Genomic DNA, 25408 nt, shown 5'->3' on the forward strand with positions numbered 1-25408 from the left:
GAACTCTCATCCGCTCACCCAATGGGGGGCCTCCTTCCCTCTCCCGCTCTAAGTTCATACCGCTAAGATGACCAAACAGTACAGGATCCATTCCAACGGCCCTTCCAAGGTGTCGAAGGGCCCTTGGAAGTGCTCCTAAGGAATGAATCCTAGCAGAGATATCCCATAAGTGGATGAAGACATACGTCTTGACCTGAATATGCCTATTGAATGAGATGAGAAATATGATATGAAAATCTAAATTCTTTTTCTACACGGAAGGGAAAGGGAAAATGGACCGTGGCAACGAAAATTCCAACCCGGCATTTGCCTAAGTAACTGTGAAAATCCACGGAAAAACCACAGTCAGGTTGATCGGTCCGGAAATCGAACCACGGACCTCCCGAATGCGAGTTGCATGTATAAATTTATTAAATAATGTTATTCAACGGTTGCCCTGTTTTCCATGTTTCTTTTTTTAATTTTACTTTGTCACTTTTAATTTAATAATTGTGTTGCAGAAAATGGCGACTAAAATAGTATGAGTTCTATAGATTGCTGCAATTGTATTTCTTTATTTTGAATATACACTGACTAATCTTTCTACTGCAAATTATATTTCGCCTGGATTAAGTCAACAAACTGATTTTTTCATAAAAATATGAACGAAATCCGTTTACGGGGATTCACAATAGGACAGCAGACGTTGTACTCAAATAAATTTTCCGATATGAGGAATTTCCAAAATTTAGTTTTCTTCGAAAGCCTGTAGATCCATCTGTTTGCACCAATGTAACATTTTCTTCATATACAGGGTGATTCAGACCACCCGTAATTTATTTCGGAAACTAATATATTAAAATTTTCGAGACAAAAATATTTATTACTAAACCACATGTGAACTTTCACTTGAGCTTCATTTCATTAATCATCAGCTCTAGCAGGAAGTAGGGTCAGTGGCGTATCACTTTAAAATTTCAAATGGGAGTCCGGGTCAAATAAGGTACTATTTCATAGAGCTCTTCAAAACAAACAACTTTCATAGGAAACGTTTTTACCAATTCCTACTCTTTCAATGAGAAAACTTACAAAAAGATAATGCCATCAATATTGAGAAATGTTAAAAGACGAAAATGTAAACAAGACAATCAATGTTGACATTTTACTGAAAGACTGGACAATTCCATTAATTTGTATAAATGTTCAAACTGTCGCCGTTCTGAGCAGCACACACCCGTACTCTTCTTCTAACACTGTCAGTGACTCGTAACACTTCGGCGTGGTCAAGTGACTGGCAGGTCTCCCGGATTCGCTGTTTTATGTCATCTCTTATTGTGGGACATTCTTGATAGACGATGTTTTCTAACCGTCCCCAAAAATAGAGTTAATTGTCAGGTAAAATCTGTCTGTTTCATCGCTGTATTCTTTGCACAGATGAAGCGACATTCAAGAGAAATGGCGATGTCAATATCCATAATGGTCACTACTGGTCTCCAGTCAATCCTCTCTGGCTGAGAGAAGTGAACAACCAGCATAGGTGGAGTGTCAATGTCTAGTGTGGCATCTTCGGACACCGAATGATTGGACCTTATTTCTTTGAAGGTGCTCGGAATAGTGTCATGTATGCTGACTTCCTGAAGAACATCCTCAACCAGCTTTTGGAGGACGTACCACTGGCAACACGAGTAGTAATGTGGCTTCAGCAGGATGGTTGCCCAACTCATTTCTCTTTGGTGGCACGTGATACAGCCAATCAGCTCTTCGCTGGGCGATGGATTGGGAGATGCGGTTCTGTGGCAAGGCCAGCACTATCTCCTGACTTGAATCCTTTGGATTTCTATTCTTGGGAACTGTTATAAACATTGTTTATCGAAACTGTCCCACAATAAGAGATGACATAAAACAGCGAATCCGGGAGACCTGCCAGTCACTTGACCACACCGAAGTGTTACGAGTCACTGACAGTGTTAGAAGAAGAGTGCGGGTGTGTGCTGCTCAGAACGGCAGACAGTTTGAACATTTTGTAAAAATTAATGGAATTGTCCATCTTTCAGTAAAATGTCAACATTAATTGTCTTGTTTACATTTTCGTCTTTTAACATTTCTCAATATTGATGGCATTATCTTTTTGTACGTTTTCTCATTGAAAGAGTAGGAATTGGTAAAAACGTTTCCTATGAAAGTTGTTTGTTTTGAAGAGCTCTATGAAATGGTACCTTATATGACCCGGATTCCCATTTGAAATTTTAAAGTGATACGCCACTGACCCTACTTCCTGTTAGAGCTGATTGATGAAATTAAGCTCAACTGAAAGTTCACATGTGGTTTAGTAATAAATATTTTTGTCTCGGAAATTTTAATGTATTAGTTTCCGAAATAAATGACTGTTATGGGTGGTCTGAATCACCCTGTATTCGTAATTATATATTTCAATGAATTCAGCTCGGACTCGATCAGATATCAAATATGAAATTCTCTTAATATCCCATTGAATAGAACTGAAGATAATAAACAAGCTAAGAATGTCAATTAAAATATTCGCCTGTGAAATATTATACTATTGTACTAACATTACTTACAGTTGTAATTTTTAGAAGAAATAATGTGTGTGAAAGAATAATTCCTTAAAGAATTTAGTCTCCATGCTCAAGGAATGGGATAAACAAAAGAAAATGGAATGAAGTTATGGTTGGATGACGTGTGCAGTAAGTATCTCCTCATTGTATTCTGGAGGGGGAGGAGCTGCACCCAGTTCAGATTTTGCTTTACGAAAACTAGTGAGGAATCGAGGACTTACACTTGCAGTTGATGATTCAGTGAGATATCACAAGTCGACTGCAACAGTTCGATATATCAATAAGCAAACTATCCAGAGTCTTCACCATATAACACCGAGAAAGTATCATGGGTAATAATAATAATAATAATAATAATAATAATAATAATAATAATAATAATAATAATAATAATAATAATAATAATAATAATTTATTTTAGCTGGCAGAGTTAAGGCCGTAAGGCCTTCTCTTCCACTCAACCAGCAAAAAGTGTATATACATATGCATGAACTTATAAAGAATTCAACAATTTGATTTAGATGAGAGTTACATGTATACAAGAGTTATTTACGAATTAAACAACAAAATACTATGAACTATTAATTAAACACTGAAATAAACTGTGTAGCAGAATTAAACTAAAATACATAGAATGTTAATATATTTCAAATGATATTAGATAATAGAAAGAGATTATTATGAGACAATTTTGAAAATGCAGCACAATCAGGATGATGTCTAAAGAAAAAAGCAACAGTGTAGTCAGTAATATTTTAAATGAGTATGATTGGAGTGAAATGCTAATAAGGTTATCTTTTAAGCTGTTCTTAAAGGTGTTTGTTGTCTTGCAGCCCCTAATACTTTGTGACAAGGAATTCCAATGACGCGAGGTGGATATTGTAAAAGATGAGGAATAACAAGATGTTCTATGAAGAGGTATATTTAGCGTGCCACAGATAAGTGATCTGGTATTTACGTCGTGGTTAGAATATAGATAAGAGAAACGAGACGAAAAGGTAAGGGGGGAAAAGAAAATCGTGGTCAGCTCTTTCAAGATATGCTGTAACAATAATTCCTAATCGTGATATAGGGGAATAGGGTACCTTCTAAGGACACATATTGAAATTGGACATCATGACATCAGCAAAAGATATAGTGAAAGTAAAAATGTTGTGCGCCATTTCTGAGCACATTTGAAATCATTAGGATAACCTAGGAACAAAAGAGCACTCTTAGGAACATGATGTGAATATTGTGAAAGCTTTAATCCTACCCACGGAATATTGTTCTTTATATAGCAAGATACAATCTAGCAGAAACATTCCTATGACATAATGACGTCACATTTGTAGCGTTACCAAAGAATGCAGAAGATATGCCACTATATGAAAGGCTACTCATTGCACATCGTTAATGGATATCAGCAACAATGCGTCCTTTCATGTAGACGGATTAAAGTTATCGAAAATAAACTGCTGATTTCCACCTATCCATATGAATTTAATATTGCAGGTAAATGGGAGATAGCTATTCCCTCTGTCTTCTCTCTAAACTCGTCACAGTCCTCAGCCACATCCTTCAACTTACTCATTCTAACCATGTCACAGTCCTCGGCCTCCTGTCACTTACCTATCTCCTTATCTTACAAACTCTAACCTTGTCGCAGGTCTCTGCCTCCTGTTACTTAGCTATTCTTTCGTCTAACCTACTCTAACCCTTCCACAGTCCTCGGCCTTCTGTCAGTTATCTTTTCATCTGTCAACCTTAAATCTTGTCACCGTCTTCTTCCTTCTGTGATCGTGTTTCATTAAGTGATCGTGCTTTATTTAATTTAGGATGCTCCCTGCTATTATTATTATTATTATTATTATTATTATTATTATTATTATTATTATTAATTATTATTAGCATTAATTTTTATTAGTATTATTATTAATTTATTATTAATTGTATTTTTATTAATTGTCATTATTGAGTATAATTAATTACCACTACTACCGGGTATATACCCATTTGCAGTGTGAATAAATTCATACATATTTAGCTATCACTCATTTCATCTTTCAGATGTTGTCTTCACTGTCACTGTTACTACATATTGATATTTAATGATGTATTCGAACTTGTCATTCAATGAAATCTTAATTGATATCATGAAAATGACACGTATATTCCCATAAGTTTCCTTCCTTAAAAAACTCGCTTAACACTGTTCAATAAGAAAGAGACATAAATAAGGAAACTGGTTGTCAAAATGAAGGATAGTATTACACGTTAAACAGTTATTCAGCTATTCATAATAGAATTGCGTGCTAATATTAAGAATAAAACAACACAGTTCGAAACCAGTATCAGTGTATTGCCATTATTTCTGATGACACTGTGCTGTTCAGTTCCATACTCTGTAATTTATTGAGCCTTTATGCCTGTTCTTCATATTTAGCTCACCTTCCTTATTATTTGTTTATTTTTATTCGTTTCCTTACCGAGATGTCTGATTGTCGTAGGATGATTGTTCCGAAGGCTTGATACTGAATATTTAAGCTTAAAAGTCTACTTGTTCATGCGTTGGTGCCTAGTGTGCTGTAAGTTCCATAACTGGAATTATTTCTGAGCGTATCTGGATCAAAAAGCATGAGTGGACATTAGTGTCGTGCATTTCATGCTCTATGTTCGGTTCAAGATTGTTGAGCGTGACAAGAACCGAAGTCTGCTTTGAAGAAGCGGATCTGTCTCGCTCGCTCGGTCTTGCGCCTTGTATGATCTGTGCTCTATAAGTTCGCTGGCTTCTCCTACACTCCTCTCCCAACCCTTCATGCTTTTAGCTGAGTAAGGGTATTAGAACAAATCTTGTGAAGTTTTATTTAGATGCAAGGTCAGGTAATTTTTATTACAAAAATGTGATTTAACTTCGACAGAAATATACTGTATGTATATATAGGTACAGTTTCCCTAGAAAAGGATGAGACGATTGAATATTCCTAAGTCTCAGATGTAAGACACTGCGCATGATCAGAGACCAGAGCACTGATACACAAGATAACGAATATTAAGTTACTTAAATTCAGGCTATTTGGTTTGTTACTAGCATCGTTTCGAAATTCACTTCAAAAGCTGCAAAAAATATGATAATATTACGTAAATAAAAGATAAATATATACATAAATCGTGTAGTTAAATCGACAATGGATCTTCATGACTAGATTGACACTCCGCACAGACAGGAAAGCTTTCGTGAAGTTTCAATAGCTCAGACGCTAAGACTTCTGCGTGGTGTGTAGAAGAGTGCGAGTTCGATTCCTTGTCTACACAACGTTTTTTTTTTGTCTAAATAACTTTGAAATAGCTAAATAACGTTTAAATAGAGTTTCAAAAAGTCCTCAGATTAAGTGTTAATGATCACAGACAATACAAAATTACAAGTTATAATATTATAAACGTTAATCTAATGAATGCATTTATACATACACACATACATACAATGTAAATGCATATATATTAAAAACTAACAATTAAAATGAAATTAAAAGATATTCCTAAGCCACACAGACACACTTTTATAAAGGTTTAGAGTCCTTAGGCTATGTCATTTGCTGAGTAATTATTACAATATTTTATTAGTAGCTTTCCCATATGTGTAAGAAATGCACTCGCACAAAAACAATTTTTGTTAAAGTGTGGCTTTGGATTATTTCATTCTCACCCCTTCAGTTGATTTGAACTATTTTATCTACGTGTTTGCAATAGTGTTTAATTTAATGTGCATTCAATTTTATTCATGATATGATTGAATGAAAAAGCACTTTTGCAGTTATTGACTAATTACATATATCAATACTAATTATTAAATGCATCTGTTAAGTTACCAATTGCAGAATCTTTTGCAAAATCTTGAATGTTTAATTTGTCAATAATATTTCTTTACTATATACTATAAGACCTTAAAAGAATTTGCAATAGATTTGGGATCCTCTACTTCATAATCACTGGTTTTAATGAAAAAATATTTTCTTTCTTAGGATATCTACAAGTTTAAATTTAATAATATTCCGAATAGCCTTAATTGCATTATCTGAATTTTGTACTTTTCTATTCAAATGTATTCTATTTCCCTCTTTCATAATTTTTTATAAATTACACTGTACTTCTTGCGGTATTTAAGAACATGAGGATCATTACATTGCAACTCATTACATATAGATTCTTCTTTTTAATACATGAGATTTTGAAGTCCCTGCGTTATCTACATGTTTTTACTTTTGAATTTTTTTAAACATTGAGTGGAGAACATCCACTGAAGTGATTCTGAAATGAAGTGAAAAATACAATACATTTACTCTTAATATCAGTAGTATCAGTATCATATACGTTTTCCCAAGATTCATTTCGTACACATAAATGTAAATAATCACTAGATAGGCTACAGCATTTACGACCCTTTTTTAGTTTTTAAATTAATATTTTGAAATTGTTCAGAGACATTGGAAACTCTTAGGATTTGTTTATCATATTCAGACAAGCCATTGATTATAGATTCTGTCGAATAGGTTCTGTCAGTCTAATTCTGTGTACAAAACTTTTATCAATGGCTGTGCTACTTAAGCTTGTATGCAGGTGGGAAAATGACTCTATGACTAAGGTTTCCAGTTTCAAGGAGTGAATTTAATTTGCTTTTACGGAAAAGTTCCGAGAGATAATCTATGTTTATGTCACTACAGATCAGAAATTCCACATGAGATTTCTAAAGTCTTTTCTTTACAAATTCAATGTTGGCTATAAATATTAATAAATAATGTAAGAAATATTAATGTAGTTAGAAGTCTGATTTACTTTATAAAAAGCAAGAAGTTATATTTCTCGGCAAGATTCGAACTTTTGCTCTTTGGTTTTGTCGTCCAATGCATAAGCACGGACCTATTCAATGCTTATGTTAATAACCTACAATTTAGCTGTAGCAATGTGGTGTCATAACTTGGGATTTGTTCGCTTAATGTAATTAGATTTAATTTGATTAGTATCGCAACAATTGGACTTCCTGTTATATCCTGTTATTTAAATATTTAATTTAGGGTTGATTTATTAACTCTTACTGTGCAAGATGACCCTTATTTCAATAATTCTATATCACGTTAAATAGTCATGTCTACATTTCTCATCTTAATGGCGAACCGACGTGACATGAGACAGCGAGTTATAGCTCTAGTTGAGGCTGGATATGGGGCTAGATGTGCTGGCCGTTTGGTCGGTGTTCCTGGAAGTATAGCCGCGAGGGGGTTCATCGTTACCAAAATTCAGGGGAGGTCGAAAATCGCCCTATTCCTGGGCATCCCCGGATTTCTTCATTGGAAGAAGATGCTCTCTTATTCGAGACAGACTGGACCCCTTTCGGACTGCTAACGAAATAAGACCAGCATCTAACTTTCCCGGTTCTTCACAGACTGTGATCAGCAGGTTGAGGAACCGCGGTATTAGGAGCCGGAGGGTTGCGCAAATGGAAATATTGGGGGAAGCACAAGCTGTCAACCGTCTTGCCTTCGCTACCAATCGAGTGGATTTCGATTGGAGAAATGTAATTTTCTCCGAAGAAACAACCATCTCGAGTGATTACGAAGGTCCTGTCCGTGTCTATAATGAGGATGGTCTCCGACATGATCAGCGCTATGTGCACCGGCGTGAAAGATCGGGGCGCTTTAGCATATCGTGTTGGGGGTGGATGTCTTACGTTGGACCTGGCGTTATAGAACGCATCGATGGCCGGTTTAATGCGGGAACTTACGAGCACATTCTGGAAAATAATTTCCTTCCTTCCGTCCGAGAACGTTTTTCCGAAGGAACATTGCTGTTCCAACAGGATAACCATCCCGTGCACTATGCCGCAAGCATTCAAAGATGGTTTCAAAGGAGACCCGAGATCGAAATCATTAATTGGCCTGATTTGAATGTCATCGAAAATTTATGAGCGGAATTGAAAAAGACAAGGATAGCCACCTATGCCCACCGACGCCCTCGAAATCGAGACGAATTGTGGGATCAAGTTGTTGACACCTGGGAAGATCTCGCCGGGGATCAGAACTTATTCCACAATCTCGTAACATTCATGCCGGATCGACTTAGAGCTGTAATAGAAGCTGATGGTATGTGGACAAGATTTTAAGTCAACAGGTCTCTTTTAGTTTTTTATGATTTTTGTTTGAGGAAGAATACTTTTAACTTCCAAGTAAGATTTATTTTTTTGACGAGGTTCAGCCCACTTGTAAGACCCAAAAATTGGACATAAATTATTCCATATTTTTCAACAAATTAGATAGCAGAGGAACTCTGAACAAATTAATTACAACTCAATAAAAAAAAAGTTTCACCTGGCATCGAACACGAGACGTGTCGGTTATACGGAGGAACCGACACGCTACTATATGAGCTACCGAGACAAGACAGTGACAGCAGCAGTCCAGAATGTAGATCCGATAGTAGGCATTTGCCATTCGGTACAGAGAAGCAATGATATTTTGTTACCCGAGCTAAGTTGTGAAATCGTGGCCTTAAATGGCTGTCTTCTTCGTGATCCTTATTCTGGTCCTTGTCCTTGTGGTCCTTGTAACAATTCTTGTTCTATTTTTCATGGTACTTATTGTTACGTCGATATCGAGTGAACCGCGCTGTAGAACTTTAACTTCCGACGACCAAGAATCGTCTCATTCTTTTTAAGGGTAACTGTACATCACATTATGCTTTTAAAATACATTACAGTTGATACTATACGAATTACCGAAAAAAAAATAGCTATAATTCCTTTCTTTACATAATATTCGAATAAATCACAGTTTCTCGGTAACAATATTTGTGTGACTATAAGGATGATGAAAGTATTACAGGCACTACGTTCGATTCAAGTTAGTCGAGTATGACGAAGTTCGACATTCGTCTATGTTCGCTCTGCAGAAGAAGGCCTGTCGTGTTTGTTCTATTTTGTTATAAAAATATTCGCTGTCCTCCACTCCCACCCCTTCATGTCTTAGCATAGACTTTGAGATTAATTTCTATATAAAAAAGACGAAGTTCTTTTGTCATTCTATCAAGAATGAAATTGCTAACCGTATAACATTGCTGGTATAACCCCGGATCACATATAACAAATTGATCAGCCTAATGAACTTTTAAGGCAAACACTTTTAATTATCAATTTCACTATGGTGTCATCTAGCGACTGCAAAAGAAGTCACGTTATAACCCTTATAGAATTGTATGTAGCAACTGTACTTCCATCTAGGTCATTACCAAAAAATGACTTTTCGTCGGTGGAGGCTCTGGTGGTTCCCATTTTATGTTGCCATTTCATAACATGGGAATGATCAATCTGATGTATACTCGTATATATGTGATCAGTAAAGCTGGACATCTAGGACGTTTGTCGTTAAGTTACATGCACCCAAACTACACCATAGCAAGTAGAGAGAGCAGAGAAGGTTAGTGTACAGACTCTGCTCTACAGAGTAAACAACAGAGAATAAGGTGCATACTCACATGAATAAACTGGAGCTCAGGTCACGTCATCATTATTGGATTGTCGAGTCTGTTGCATAACACACAAGTTACCTATTAGAAGATTCAATATTCCGAAATTGAAATACGAGGAAACTAAGCAACATTATCAGGTCGAAATTTCAAATAGGTTTGCCATATTAGCAATTTCCGACGAAGTTGCAGAGTTAGATGTTAATGGCGTGTGGGAAAATATCCGAGATAATATCAACATTGCAGCTGAACAGAGCATATGTTCTTATGAAACTAAGAAAAAAACCATGGTTTGATGAAGATTGTTGCATGGTAGTAGAAAGAAGGAAACAGGCAAAATTAAAATTCTTCCAGGATCCAGTTAAGGCGAATAGAGGTAATTATGTCAACAAAAGACAGTAAGCAAATCGTACACTTACGAATAAAGAGAGAGATTACTTGAAGGAAAAACTGAATGAGGTAGAAACAAATAGTAAAAATAAAAACATTAGAGATTTATATAATGGTATAAAGGAATTCAAGAATGGATATCAGGCAAGGGTAAACGTGACTAAGGATGAGAATGGTGACTTGTTTGCAGACTCTCATTCAATTCTGAACGGATGGAAAAACTATTTTGGGCTACTACTAAATATACATAGGCCAAATAGAAATGATCGGGACGAAATTAAAATACAAACTGCTGAGCCATTTATACCCGACCCACACTTTCTGAAGTCGAAATTGTGATATATAATCTGAAAAATTATAAGTCTCCAGGTATCGATCACATTCCAGCAGAATTAATACAAGAGGGTGGAAGCGAAATTTATAAGCTTGTACTTGCTATTTGGGAAAAGAAAATTGTACCAGAACAATGGAAAAAGTCTATAATCGTACCTATCTTTAAGAAGGGAGTCAAGACTAACTGTAGTAACTTTCGAGGAATATTACTTTTGTTGACGTCGTACAAAATTTTGTCCAATATTCTTTTGAGAAGATTAACTCCATATGTAGATGGAATTATTGGGGATCATCAGTGTAGTTTTAGACGTAATAGATCAACTATTCATCAGATATTTTTTATTCGACACATATTGGAGAAAAATGGGAGTATAAGGGTACAGTGCATCAGTTATTCATAGATTTCAAAAAGGCATATGACTCGATTAAGAGAGAAGTTTCATGATATTCTTATTGCATTTGGTATTCCCAAGAAACTAATTCGATTACTGAAAATGTGTCTCATTGAAACGTACAACAGAGTCCGTGTAGGTCAATTTCTGTCACATGTTTTCCATTTCACTGTGGGATAAAGCAAGGAGATGTACTATCACCTTTACTTTTTACCTTTGCTCTAGGATATGCCATTATGAAAGTCCAGGATAACAGAGAGGGTTTGAAATTGAACGGGTTACATCAGCTGCTTGTCTCTGCGGATGACGTGAATATATTGGGAGAAAATCCACAAACGATTAGGGAAAACACGGGAATTTTACTTGAAGCAAGTAAAGAGATAGGTTTGGAAGTAAAACCCTAAAAGACAAAGTATATGATTATGTCTCGTTACGAGAATATTGTACGAAATGGAAATATAAAAATTGGAAATTCATCTTTTGAAGAAGTGGAAAAATTCAACTACCTGGGAGCAACAATAACAAATATAAATGATAGTCGGGAGGAAATTAAACACAGAATAAATATGGGAAATGTCTGTTATTATTCGGTTGAGAAGCTTTTATCATTCAATCTGCTGTCAAAAAATCTGAAAGTTAGAATTTATAAAACAATTATATTACCGGTTGTTCGTTATGGTTGTGAAACTTGGACTCTCACTCTGAGAGAGGAACATAGGTTAAGGGTGTTTGAGAATACGATTCTTAGGAAAATATTTGGGGCTAAGCGAGATGAAGTTACAGGAGAATGGAGACACAACACAGAATTGCACGCATTGTATTCTTCACCTGACTTAATTAGGAACATTAAATCCAGACGTTTGAGATGGGTGGGACATGTAGCATTTATGGCCGAATCCAGGATTGCATATAGAGTGTTAGTTGGGAGGCCGGAGGGAATAAGGTCTTTGGGGAGGCTGAGACGTAGATGGGAAAATAATATTAAAATAGATTTGAGGGAGGTGGAATATGATGATAGAGACTGGATTAATCTTGCACAGGAGAGGGGCCAATGGCGGGCTTATGTGAGGGCGGCAATGAACCTCCGGGTTCCTTAAAAACAGTAAGTAAGAAAGTAAGTTGCATAATACATTCATACGATTTGATTACGTCTTCAACCTTTTTGTAATGTGTAGCAAAATAGAATGCAGCATCCAGCCATGTCCACCATCTCATTACAACGGGTTGCGGCGGTAGAAGGGCTCCAGGAGCTATTTCACTGAATTTAGTAACCCGACTTTGTGCCTTAAAAAATTATTTCTTTGACATTCAATATGAAACTGTTCGCATCACTGTAGCAGGAGCGAACGTTTTTCGGCTATTCGATGTAGCCCACGGACTAGGATAAATTTAGACTAAAGTAGCCGACGTTCCTTTTCTGCTTTTGACATGTAGCATCCGTGATGAAAATAACTATGTTATTTTTTATTTCGTCTGGCCATAAGCGTGACATAGGCGTTTGAAAAATTTTGTTTATATTTAAATGATCCACTTTCTCACGAATTTCAGAGGTTAATAAAAAAGTTTTATTGGGTTTGTGTGTTGGAAGAATGCTCGTAACGACGTTTGCAACAAATCATCCAGCGACGTCTGTGCTTTCATCGATGAAATACATATTTTACTATCTCCTATACTTAATCGTATGCGAGATATAACATCAAAAAGCATTTCGCTATGTAGTATTTCCGTGAAGTTGATTGACGAGGGAGTTCCCTTTTCACGTATTTTCGCGTGAAGCTTTGAAAGTGTATATTTTCAACGTTTTTTATTGGTATATTTACACATACCATCATTTTACATAAAGCGTGAAAAAATCTTTTTGCATGGTACACATTGAATTCTAACTTACAGGCGATTCTTGTTCTTCCTTAGTTGAAAATGTCATCTATGCTTTGTGTTTTTTTTCGTATTAAATGTTGCGTTACGAATTTACGTTTCGTACCTTTAATTTCTGTGCTACATAAATTTCATAGGATACTTACTCCACTTACTGCGAAATGTTGTGTGCCTAATTCCTCCATCAACGTGTTTACTGTTGATATATTTGATGATTGTGCCATTATAAATATTGGACGTTACGTAAGATAGATAATACAACCCTGGAGGTCTGTACACTACACAACATAAATGTGTTCTGTTGCCTGAGTCGCAAGCCAGTACGCAACCACTCCCCCACCCCTTCATATTATATACCTCCGACAAACATCGCAATACAGTTAACTTGATATCGTCCTGCAGTCCTAGATGTCTCAGCTTTAGTGATCAGGGATATATAACACAGCTTTCCAAGATTTCAAATGTTAATGTGTTGCATACGTATTTCTCCTACATGATAATTTTCAGGCTCTAAAACTTATTCCATGTCCTATATGCTTCTTATCTTTTACTTATTTTTGTGAATGTCTTATGTATGAAATCCTGATTACGTTTGTTTGTGATATAAATTTAGTGACGTATTCCACTGTTAGCCATATCCTAAGCTTAATTCTTTCTTACCTTGCTTCGCCCATTCCTCGAGACGTGCCCGCTGCTATTATCTTAATCCTAGCTATAGTCGTAATACTCATCATTGTTCTTTGTGATGATCATTGTTCTAAAGTATACTTTAACCAAATTTGTCCTGTCTCGACATTTACCTTCGTCTGAAATTTCCCACATCACTTGCTCATAATCTAATTCTATCCTTGAAGTAGCCCTTATTATTTTTCTGTACTTGCCGTATTCGTAAAACTCTGACTTACGTCCATGTTTCAAGTACTTCTAAAAGTAAATACTTTCAGTCTTTAAATTAAAATAAGTTAATTCATTATCCTGTTGCAACTGCTAATGATATGCTTAACATATTGATCCTTACAGCATTACACGGAAGTGAAGAAATATTGTGTAAAATGTATAACTTTATTCTCTGTTAACAGTTTCTGGTGGAGTGACAGTTTCATCTACAAAGTGGTAAGTTACGGATTTAAAGTCCTATGATTTACTAATTAACTGAATTGTTTAGGTTGTGAAGCATCATGCTATGAGATGTGCCTGAACTAATAATTATTTTGCAATAATAGGCTTAATCGTTCATCGTAGCTACTCTTAATTGATATATTTAATGGCTTTTCATAACAAAGAAAGGATCTGGGGTCGACCTCTGACTAATATTGAAAGATTTTGGCTTCAAAATGGTTGTCAGAATTCATTGAATTATTCTATCTAACATACAACTTTCATGGCATATTCCCATAATATTACCGTATCACAATTTAGTCATAATTATCATTTCATTTATTAAGACTTTATTTCCCATTAAATTAATATCTACTAAATGAAGATCAAAAACAAAATTAATACATTTTTACGTAATTATGCCTATATATGTGATGGATGAATAGAGAAGTTCCGATGATGGAACCGGATAAAGGAATCATTGAATGAAAAGTGTAAGAATACTTAAAATTGTGATAACTCAAAAACTGAAGGGCTCATAATATTGAACTCTCTCCTTCTATTCTTCTCCTTCATTAACCTCATATGTTGCAAATTGCTGGCGTGCCTTGTATGATATTGATTTATTGATAAAAATAGTCGTGGCATCACAGATTCATAAACAAAGTCAAAAGAAAAACAAGATAAACACACAAACTAAAATACTATACCAACACTAGTTTCCATAAATTCATTTATATCATAAAAAGGGTTTTTGATTAGCCAGTCATGAATAACAGACCTAAATCTATTAAAATTAACAATATGTGCACTCTAAGCAAGTTTATTAAACATAGGCAATGCAATTAATGTAAACCATTCTTTAGACTTGGCTAATCTAACCCTCCGGGTCACAAGGTGGTAATTATGTCTTGTATCATAATGATGAATCTCGCTATGTGGATAACAACTCTTTAAATTCAACTTAATTTTAATCAAACAATGGAAAATATACAAATTCACAGCAGTTAAAATTCTTTCAGAAATAAACAAAGGTCTGCAGCGAGCATCAAAATCAAAATCAGTCGAAATGCGTATTGCCTTATTTATTTATTTATTTATTTATTTATTTATTTATTTATTTATTTTTTGCAAAAGATGTACTTGATCAGTTTTCTGACAATTTCCCCACAAATGAATATCATAAGTAATAATACTATTTAAAAAAAGCAAAATACAAGGTTGTAAGAAATTCTTTAGGTACTACAAGGTATCTAAGTCTCTTTAATAAATGGATTACTCTTGACAATCTAATACATCGTATGACCAGAGAATAGATAGTTTTAAGTTGATATAATCGTTTATTTATATTTAGTATTTATTAAGAATTAATATAATTATTTATTAAATAGTGCAGCATTTCGTCGTTGATTTTATGAAAGTACAGAGCATATTTTTTTCAGGAGGAAGCAAAAGTTAATTAAATATGAATAAGCCTACATAAGAATATTACATAAATCGGTGAAAAACGTTGGTTAATATGATGTACATCAATAATTACAGTGTAAACCTATTGCTATTTAATGTTCTGTTAAGAACGCGTAACTTTTATAATATTAAAGATGGATCAAGACGTGGAAATAATAAAATATGTAAAATACTTTAAGTATTCCAAACATGGCCTCAGATTTGAAGTAGGACGAATGGTTCGGAAATTACAAGCACTTACTTGAAGCAATAAAGGCACGAGGTAGTTGTTAGCAACTATAATGCTGTTATGATATATATTTACTACATCTTAAATATAAAAAATTGAAATTAAGGAGAACTGTAGGCTGCACTAAATGAGACAAGAATAAAAATACTGAAAATTTAGAAGAAATAAATATTTATCAAATTGTAAAAACTATCCAAATAACGCCAATGGAGATTTAATGGCTTAGAATTACTTTGAAAAAAAAATGATTTCGCAAATTCTAAGTTATCCACGAGGAAAAAATCTTTAGGTTGTCCGCTAGAACAGTGGAATGATACCGTGACGGATTATTATTAGAATAACAGGAAGTAGCAGAAGAAGGGTTGTTATTTGAAAACCAATATCGAGAGTGTTGCCAGTGTACCGTGGTTCCAACAGTTTGACGTACGAGTAAATAGAATAGGGCTAAGTCTTTTAATAACAATACTTTTTAGGCATTGAAATATGTATGTGCTCATATATGTAATGTAATGTATTGTATTGTAATGTAATATATGTAATGCCTACCCACTTGACTTTACGTGATTCGGGTTCCGCATATTACGGATAAGTGACAGGACTGTGACCATTTTCTAGTTGCACACTACTTCGGCGGGCCACGCTGTACATGATGTGTATCTGTGGAGAGTTATGTCGTGTATTAGGATGAGCGTATATGTAAGTGTTCGTGTAAGTGTAGTGTATGGAATGAGTGATGATAATGATGATGATGATGATGACGACGATTGAAGAGAGGAGGGGAAACCTGGTGCCAGCACGTAGCCTACTCCCGTCGAATAGCACCAAGAGGGCGGCCAGACTTGATGTCACAGTCGACGGACGAATCACTGTCAGCAGTGACATATGCTGTTTTGGGATTTAATCCAGGCATATTAGTGCACAGCATAGTGATTAGAAAGTGTGCATCGATATCTCACCTAGTCCCGAGGTAGAAATTTAAACTTCTTTAATTATATTTTATATTTCCTTTAGCTTTACTAAAGTTTTAAACTGCACTGATATGAATAACCCAACTTTTTTTCTAAGCTTCGAGATCATTTTTAAATACATTTAACACAGTTTACAAAATACACCACCCTAGGTAAGATCGTAATACAAACAATGATATTTGAAGAGTCCACTGCAAGAATGATGGATGTCATTTGGAATACATTTTGCAGGAGAAGCAATTGAAAGTTTGAAATGCTTAGCGCTCAAAGCTTAACTGTGATTTTCCGATCATTACTGGACAATGACTATCAGTGTTAATGCCATATAACTCTCTATGTAGTACATTCTATATGTCTTAAGCTATGCATTGACAGTTTTGGTTCGACAAGAAAGTGGCATCCATCATTCTTGCAGTGCACTCTTCATTTAGTTCCCCCTTTTTTTTTTATACAGATACCGGTTTACAGGTTTCATTTTACTTAAAGCAAACTAAGAGTTTTCTTCATTAAAAGCAACGGTTGCATTTTACATTGGTTGATCAATACGTTGTTTCCTTTTAAGAAAATTAAACAATGCCTGTTGTTTATCATCGTATAGTGAAATATTTATATTATTGTGTATGGTAAAACTATTTTTGTAAACAAAGTAATTATTAATTTTGGTAATGAAAACACACTGAAAACTACATCAATACAAACACAGCACATCTGAGTTCTTCAGTTAGTAACAAGCAAGACTGAAAATTCAGACGGCTTAAATTTCAACCAGTCAAGATCAGCCAGCAGACACAGTCATGCAAATTATATCGCCAAATAGCCTTTCCTGAAATCTCCTACATAAAATACACTATTCTTACAGAAAACAGCTACCTTAAATTGTATAGAACAGAATTTTAGTCACCGAAAATTAATTTCAAATTAAAATAATAACAATAATAATAATAATAATAATAATAATAATAATAATAATAATACTTATAGCTTTTAAGGAACCTGGAGTTTCATTGCCGCCCTCAGATAAACCCACCATCGGTCCCTATCCTGAGCAAGGTCCCTACAATCATATCCCACCTCCCTCAAATACATTTCAATATTATCCTCCCATCTACGCCTTGGCCTCCCCAATAGTCATTCCCTCCGGCCTCCCAACTAACATTCCATATGCATTTCTGGATTCGTCCATACATGTTACATGCCCTGCCTATCTCAAACGTCTGGATTTAATGTTCTTAATTATGTCAGGTGAAGAATAAAATGCATGCAATTCTGCGTTGTGTAACTTTCTCCATTCTCCTGTAACTTCATCCCTCTTAGTCCCAAATATTTTCCAAAGCATCTTATTCTCAAACACCCTTAACCTCTGTCCCTCTCTCAAAGTGAGAGTCCAAGTTTCACAACCATATAGAACAACCGGTAATATAACTGTTTTATAAATTCTAACTTTCAACTTTTTTGAGAGCAAACTGGTTGATAAAACTTCTCAACCAAATAATAAAACACATTTCCCATATTTCTTCTGCGTTTAATTTCTTGCCTAGTGTCATTCATTATGTTACTGTTGCTCCAAGATATTTGAAATTTTCCACCTGTTCAAAGGATAAATTTCTACCTTCTATATTTCCATTTCGTACAATATTCTGGTCACGAGACATAATCATATACTTTGTCTTTTCGGAATTTTCTTTGAAACCTATCTCTTTACTTCCTGCAAGTAAAATTCCCATGTTTTCCCTAATAGTTTGTGGATTTTCTCCTAATATAGTCACGCCATCCGCATAAACAAGGAGCTGATGTAATCCGTTCAATTCCAAATCATCTCTGTTATCCTGGACTTTAATAAAAAAAGGTAAAGGTAAAGGTATCCCCGTAACATGCCATGAAGGCACTTGGGGGGCATGGAGATAGAGCCCCATGCTTTCCATGACCTCGGCACTAGAATGATGTGTTGTGGTCGGCACCACGCTCTGGCCGCCTTCTACCCCCGGGAAAGACCCGGTACTCAATTTTATAGGAGGCTGAGTGAACCTCGGGGCCGTTCTGAAAGTTTGGCAACGAGAAAAAATCCTGTCGCCACCTGGGATCGAACCCCGGACCTTCCGGACTTTAATAATAATAATAGTAATAATAATATTATTATCATTATTATTAATATTAATATTATATTAATAATAACAATATTATTATTATTATTATTATTATTATTATTATTATTATTATTATTATTATTATATACAGTAATATGTTCAGACTGTCAGTGTTCATTAGGCCCACTTGACAGGTTATGTAATAGGATGAACTCCTCTTCAATACTACAGTTTCAGCCTGCGTTCGAGTGGTCAAAAATTTGTTCAAGCATTTGTTTTGACATTATTAAGATGGTGGAAGAAAAAAATAGCTTTTTTTTTTATCTGGCTCCGTCACAATGTTTGCCTGTTAGTTGTTTTCCACTCATGTTTAGTTTCTTTTTCATCATGAGTGTTAGCAACAAATGAAGCAGCAGGTGATTTTACAGTTGGAACGGTGAAAAGAGCCACCTGCGTATGGACGGTAACTAAAACCGGAACAAACACGGGAGCCAGCAGGTTATACCCATCACAGCACCAAGTCTGGTAGATAATGAGGAAACAAGCACCGTGGGAACAAGGCTTCAGAGCGTTATTTGACTTCTCGCCTTATGTGTCGGCAGATTCATTTCGTAATCTGTCACATTCAGAACGACATCATGTGAATGGGGGCAAATGACATGCGACAGATTATGTTAAAAGAGTACTTGGGTAGCGTTAAGTAATTAGGCCTATGTATTTTGATGTATACTACACCTTTTCCAGAGGTTTTTCAGAATGCATAATTTGTACAGGGAGATTATTATTGTAATGTGGGACTCCACGCCGCTGCTCGCGCGGCATTCGCCGGTAGATATCAGCGTCTGCATTGCATTTCATACGCGCTCCGTTCCACAGCGAAATAACCTCCCGTTATATCAGATAAATTAAATGTATTTAGAAAACATCATTTGTATATCAGATAAGAGTATATGTACGTGAACGACCATAAATATTATTAGAAATAGCAAACTATAAATTTCTAAAATGTTATAGGAAATGAACTCACAAGTGGACAAAAATTACATCGTACTACAATAACACTTATTACAACTTAAATATCTAATAAAAGTATTAAAAACGTTACTAATAATATTTTTACTTTAAACTACATTTTCCAAAATTTGACAATTTTCACACATATTATTTCATTCACTAGCCATAAATATGTTCATATGAACCATTATTTTAATATCAGTTACTATTGGATCTATTGGTGGATTAAATCAAATTTCAATCCGAAAAATCTTAACACATTCTTCAATTAATCATATAGGATGAATAACTCCACAACCATTAGAGATAGAATTCTGAAATTTTGTACACTGATTTGACAAGCATTTATGCAAAAGTTAGACTACAATAATGCCCATTTCTTTGAAAATAGAAAAATTAGATCACAAAACATTATGTAAATTTTAACATATTTTAAGTAGAACAAATAAAGAATTAATTGTATTAAAATAAACATCTCTACATGTCTGAGAGTAGTATACTTTTCAGAAGTAAGTGTTTATTACATTCAGGAAAAATATTAAAGATGTCAGAGAGACCATAACATTGTTATGGTTACCAAATGATGTAACTGAAAAATTTTTTTTTTCGTACTCTGATAAAACTGGTTTGAAAAATATTATTAGTAACCTTTTTTTATACTTTATCAGATATATAAGTTATAATAAGTCTTGTCGTGTTACCTTATAATTTTTGTCCAATTGTGAGTTAATTTTCTTATAAAATTTTAGAAATATAGAACCTGCATTTTCTGATAATATTTGTGGTCGTTCACGTACATATACCCATAAATCAAATATATTTCAGAAAGCATCAGTTCTATGTCAGTTGAAGCAATTGTATTTCAGAAAGAGTCAATTGTATTTCTGTTCAGTCAATTGTATTTCAGACAGCGTCAAATGTATTTCAGAAATCATAATTTGTATTTCACATAATTGCATAATGAAATAACATTTTAATTCAGGCACTCATTTCTTAACACATTGATGTTTACTGTAAAATCTGTCCATCTGGTATTCCAAATACCTTTTTAAAAATAATACCTCATCCGAGAAAAAAAAAACCTTCAGACTTTATCAAATTGCTGTATTGAAATATCTGATACTTTGTGATTCAATGAAGCACCACATTGAAATTTTTTACATTGAACAGATCTTGAGCCACCAGCTTAGCTCAATCGGCTGAAGAGCTTGCCTCCTGGTTTGAAGTTTCGCTCGGGCGTGGATTAGATTCCGTCTTGGTTAGATTTTTTCTGAGGTTTTTTCCAACCGTAAGGCGAATGTCAGGTAATCTATGGCGAATCATCGGCCTCATCTCGCGAAATATCTCACTGTCATCAATCCTATCGACATTAAATAATGTAGTAGTTGATGTAGCGTCGTTAAATAACCAAACTAAAGTAGCAAATTGTGGGTTCATACTTCTGAAATGCAAATGATTTTGTTCTGAAATGCGATGTACTATTTCTGAAATACAAATACAATACAGCTCTTAGCCATGGTACATACTTTTTTCCAAGGTTATATAATAAAATGATTGAAAAATGCCCAACTTTGGAAAATTTTAGTATCAGAAATTTAAAAAATAATGTTAGGAATTTAATTTTTAAAGAATATATATTGATGTAATCTATATATATATATATATATATATATATATATATATGTATTTGTATGAGTTAAATTGTTAAAATTGTATTTTTAAAGTTAATTTATTCCTATTTTTTTTCCTTGACCCACTTTGTGTCAAATAATTATCTTTGTGTTAAGTGTGTGCTTAGATAACTCCCTGAGCACGAGTTTTTACTCCTTCAGGAAAGAATTAAGACTATTTTTGTACAAGTTATTTTACTAACAATAAACAATACTAAATGACACTTTCTGAAATTAAATTGATTAATCTGAAATACAAATCACGCTTTCTGAAATTAAATTGACAGGTTCTTAAAAAAAAAAAAGATTAGGCCCACCTGTATCATCACAGTCAATGTGTGTTGTACGTTGAAAACACGTATTAAATCAAATTCCCACATATAACAAATATTCCCCGCTTATAGCATGTTTTTTTGTCTGGTTCACAAAGGAGCGTTGTACCGAGATTTTACTGTATTCTATGTAAAGTTTCCAGTCTAAATGCCATCCTAATTTGGAAGTTTGGCCACCGGCGTGGCTCATTGCCGATTCGGAGTTTCTCTTGGACGCGGGTCCGATTCCCACTTGGGTTGATTACCCGATTGGGTTTTCTCCGAGGTTTTCCTCAACTGTAAGACGAATGTCAGGTAATCTATGTCGAATCCTCGGCCTCATTTCGCCAAATATCTCGCTATCACCAATCCTATCGACGCTAAATAATCTAGTAGTTGATACAGCATCGTTAAATAACCAAGTAAAAAAGAATTGAAAGAACAAATTGATAGTTTAGCAAACATATAATAATATTATTTTAATTATATAAAATCTTAATTTATTATTGCGAACGTTTCCGCCATTCTGGCATTAATTACAATACCAAATACATATTTGCATACACATGATTTGAATAGGAATGTATAATCTCCAAAATGAATTGTAAAATACTTCATGTGAGTCACACAAAAATTTATAAACATGTAAATTCCAAAATTAAAATGCACGAGAATGCTGCAAAAAAAAACAACAACAAAAACAAAAAAAACAAAACAAAAACAAAAACAAAAAAAATATTATATCGTGTGTATGCAAATGTTTATTTAGATGTTGTGATTAATATTTGAAGATGTCAAAATGGCGTAAACGTTCGTAGTAATAAATCAATATTTTGTAAAATTAAAAATAAATTATTGTATATAGGTTAAACATAAATTTGTTTTTTATCTTTCAAGTTATGTCAAGTTACTTACAATGAATACTTAAATGTGAAATTTGAATTATTATCATCATCACCATCATCATCATCATCATCATCATCATCATCATCATCGACTTATCGGAATATTATATTCAAAATGAATGATAAAATAATGTAATGTAATGTGAGTCACACAAAAATTTATAACAATATCTAAATTCCAAAATTACATTGCATAACACATTTTGTAAATATATATAATACAGGTTGATTCACGAGGATTTACCGCCATTTACGGAGCTTATTTCCGAAGACATTCTGCGTAAAAAAGTCATATAAACATGTGTCCTAATCTCAATATTTTCAGAGTTATACTAATTTGAAATTGTTAGTAAAATGCATTTTTTCTCTAGTTTTAAGGGTAAAAGAATATTACAAATTAAGAATGAACTATTAAGACATATTTCATTAATTGGCTAGTGTTCTGAAGCTAAAAATGTTTGTTAATTGCTTTGTACAGATTTTGTTTTTCAGTTTTTAACTAAAAATTACATTATTCTTACGCACTTATCACAAAAATTGTTACAAATCGTATCACTTTAGGAACTTGATTCTTTACAGTTTTATTATGCATCCTAATGTACAGTCTTGAAACATTTACAAGAGTGGTGTCACTTGTAACAATTGTTGTGATAAATGCGTAAGACAAATGTAATTTTGTTGTCAAAATCGATAAAAAAAATCTTTACGAAGCAACAAGTATGGAATTCACAAGACATTTTTAGCTTTAGAATACTAGCAAATTAAAGAAATAATACTCCTGAATTGTTCATTCTTTATCTGTAACATTCTTTTACCCTTAAAACTAAAGGATAATGGTATTTTACAAACAATTTCAAATAAGTGTAACTCTGAAAATATTAAGATTAGGACACATGTTTATATGACATTTTTTGCTCAGAATGTCTTCGGTAAATCCTCGTGAATCACCGTGTGTGTGTGCTCGCGAGGTGTGTGCGTGCGTGCGCTCGCGCCTGTGCGCGCACTTATATACAAGTGTCAATCTGTTTCTTAACTTTCAAGTTATAAGTCATTAGACTTAAACATTTTATCAGAATATTTTTATTATCTCTATATTTAATGTTATTGAAGGTAATATATCTTTTTAGAGCAGCATGGAAGAGGAAATTGCAGGAGGCGATGCCCACTATGGGCTGTAGAGCCATGAATGATGATGAATATATTTTTTCAATAGTGCATCTTATCTTACGTCCTGTTTTATCCATCTCAGATCCTGTTTGAAGAATCTCAGATTTTTAGTTCATTTCTCTTCAATAATTTTACGTATTTCTTCGTTCTGCTTGGGTAAACTTTTTTGTGGAAATAAATTTGCTTCGTATTTCTTCACTTGCTACTCTCATAATTACCTTCTTGAGATCCTACCATTCTTCATTTGTGATCATACTTTTTGCTCGTTAATTTAGATACCTAGTGTTTTAAAGCGTAAACTGTAATTTCCTTAACCAGACTTTACTTTGTATTTGAATTTTCCGTCAGTTTCACCGAAATTGATTGTGGTCACGTAATAGACCAAAAAGAAAACATGCTGCTATTAGTGTTGTCGTAATAGTTAAGTCAGCGCAACTGGAGAACTAGAGCGCTATTTAAACGAGTCTATAATTTCAAGGAAGAGTAATTCCGTGAAATGGTGGAAGACGGAGGACAGTCATTTCCCTCTACGAGTAACTTAGCTCTGAAGTGTCTTGAAGTTCTAGCAACTTTGGTTCCTAGCAAAAGGATGTTTCTAAAGCAGACCAAGTTTTGCCTGCACGTCATTTCCAGTCATAGAGTAGGTATGCCGGTACATTAATAGAAATAAACGTTAGGAGATGCGTTTAATAATAAAGTGTTATTGATTTATGAATTGATGTAAATGTTTTGTAGCAACAGTTTCCTTTTCCTAGTATTTTGATAAAATTTCACTGTGTTCTTCATAAAGTCGTAAATACTTATATAATCCAAATGTATCTTATTTATATCGATATATATATATATATATATATATATATATATATATATATATATATATATGTCAACGTTTACATCCATGTAACGTGGACCTCACAATTTTGTATCCGGTGCCACAAATACATCGTTTGTGGACGTTATTATTATTTAACTTTCGACACCATTTAGATTGATCAGTATTCCCGCCTTTAAAACTTAACAGCTTAATTGGCACTTTTAAGACTCTGTTCTTAATTTCTAGTTCACTTATATCGAATATAAATAGACCATCAGATCGGCTCTTCTGATGGTCAAGACTCGAGCAATCCCTGCCCAAAAAGGAGGCCTTGCCCCACTGGGTAATTTTGTCTTTTATTATTATTATTATTATTATTATTATTATTATTATTATTATTATTATATCGAACACACACACTATCTAATAATACTTGTTACTAAAATATACTACACCATTGTCCAGTATGTTCGTAATTATGTCTGTTTCATGTGTACATTCCATTTTCAGATCTCATTAATTTTCTACATATTATACTTCTCTATCCTAGCTAGCCTCCTCATCATATTTCTCACTTATTTTCATTATCTCTATCGTCTTACTTAAGTTCCTATTACACTCCTCTAATTCATTCAAAATTGA

General features: G+C 34.1%; 1 protein-coding gene across 1 annotated transcript in view; it reads left to right on the plus strand.

Moving 5' to 3' along the window:
- Csgalnact (Chondroitin sulfate N-acetylgalactosaminyltransferase) overlaps positions 1-25408 on the plus strand; it is a 1311749-nt gene that overhangs the window by 1055440 nt on the left and 230901 nt on the right. The window contains exon 5 of the mRNA XM_069823988.1: positions 14119-14152. Coding sequence (XP_069680089.1) covers positions 14119-14133 — 15 coding nt within the window. The 3' untranslated portion in view covers positions 14134-14152. The remainder of the gene's footprint in view (positions 1-14118; positions 14153-25408) is intronic.

Source organism: Periplaneta americana, chromosome 4, assembly GCF_040183065.1.
Source record: "Periplaneta americana isolate PAMFEO1 chromosome 4, P.americana_PAMFEO1_priV1, whole genome shotgun sequence".
NCBI lineage: Eukaryota > Metazoa > Arthropoda > Insecta > Blattodea > Blattidae > Periplaneta > Periplaneta americana.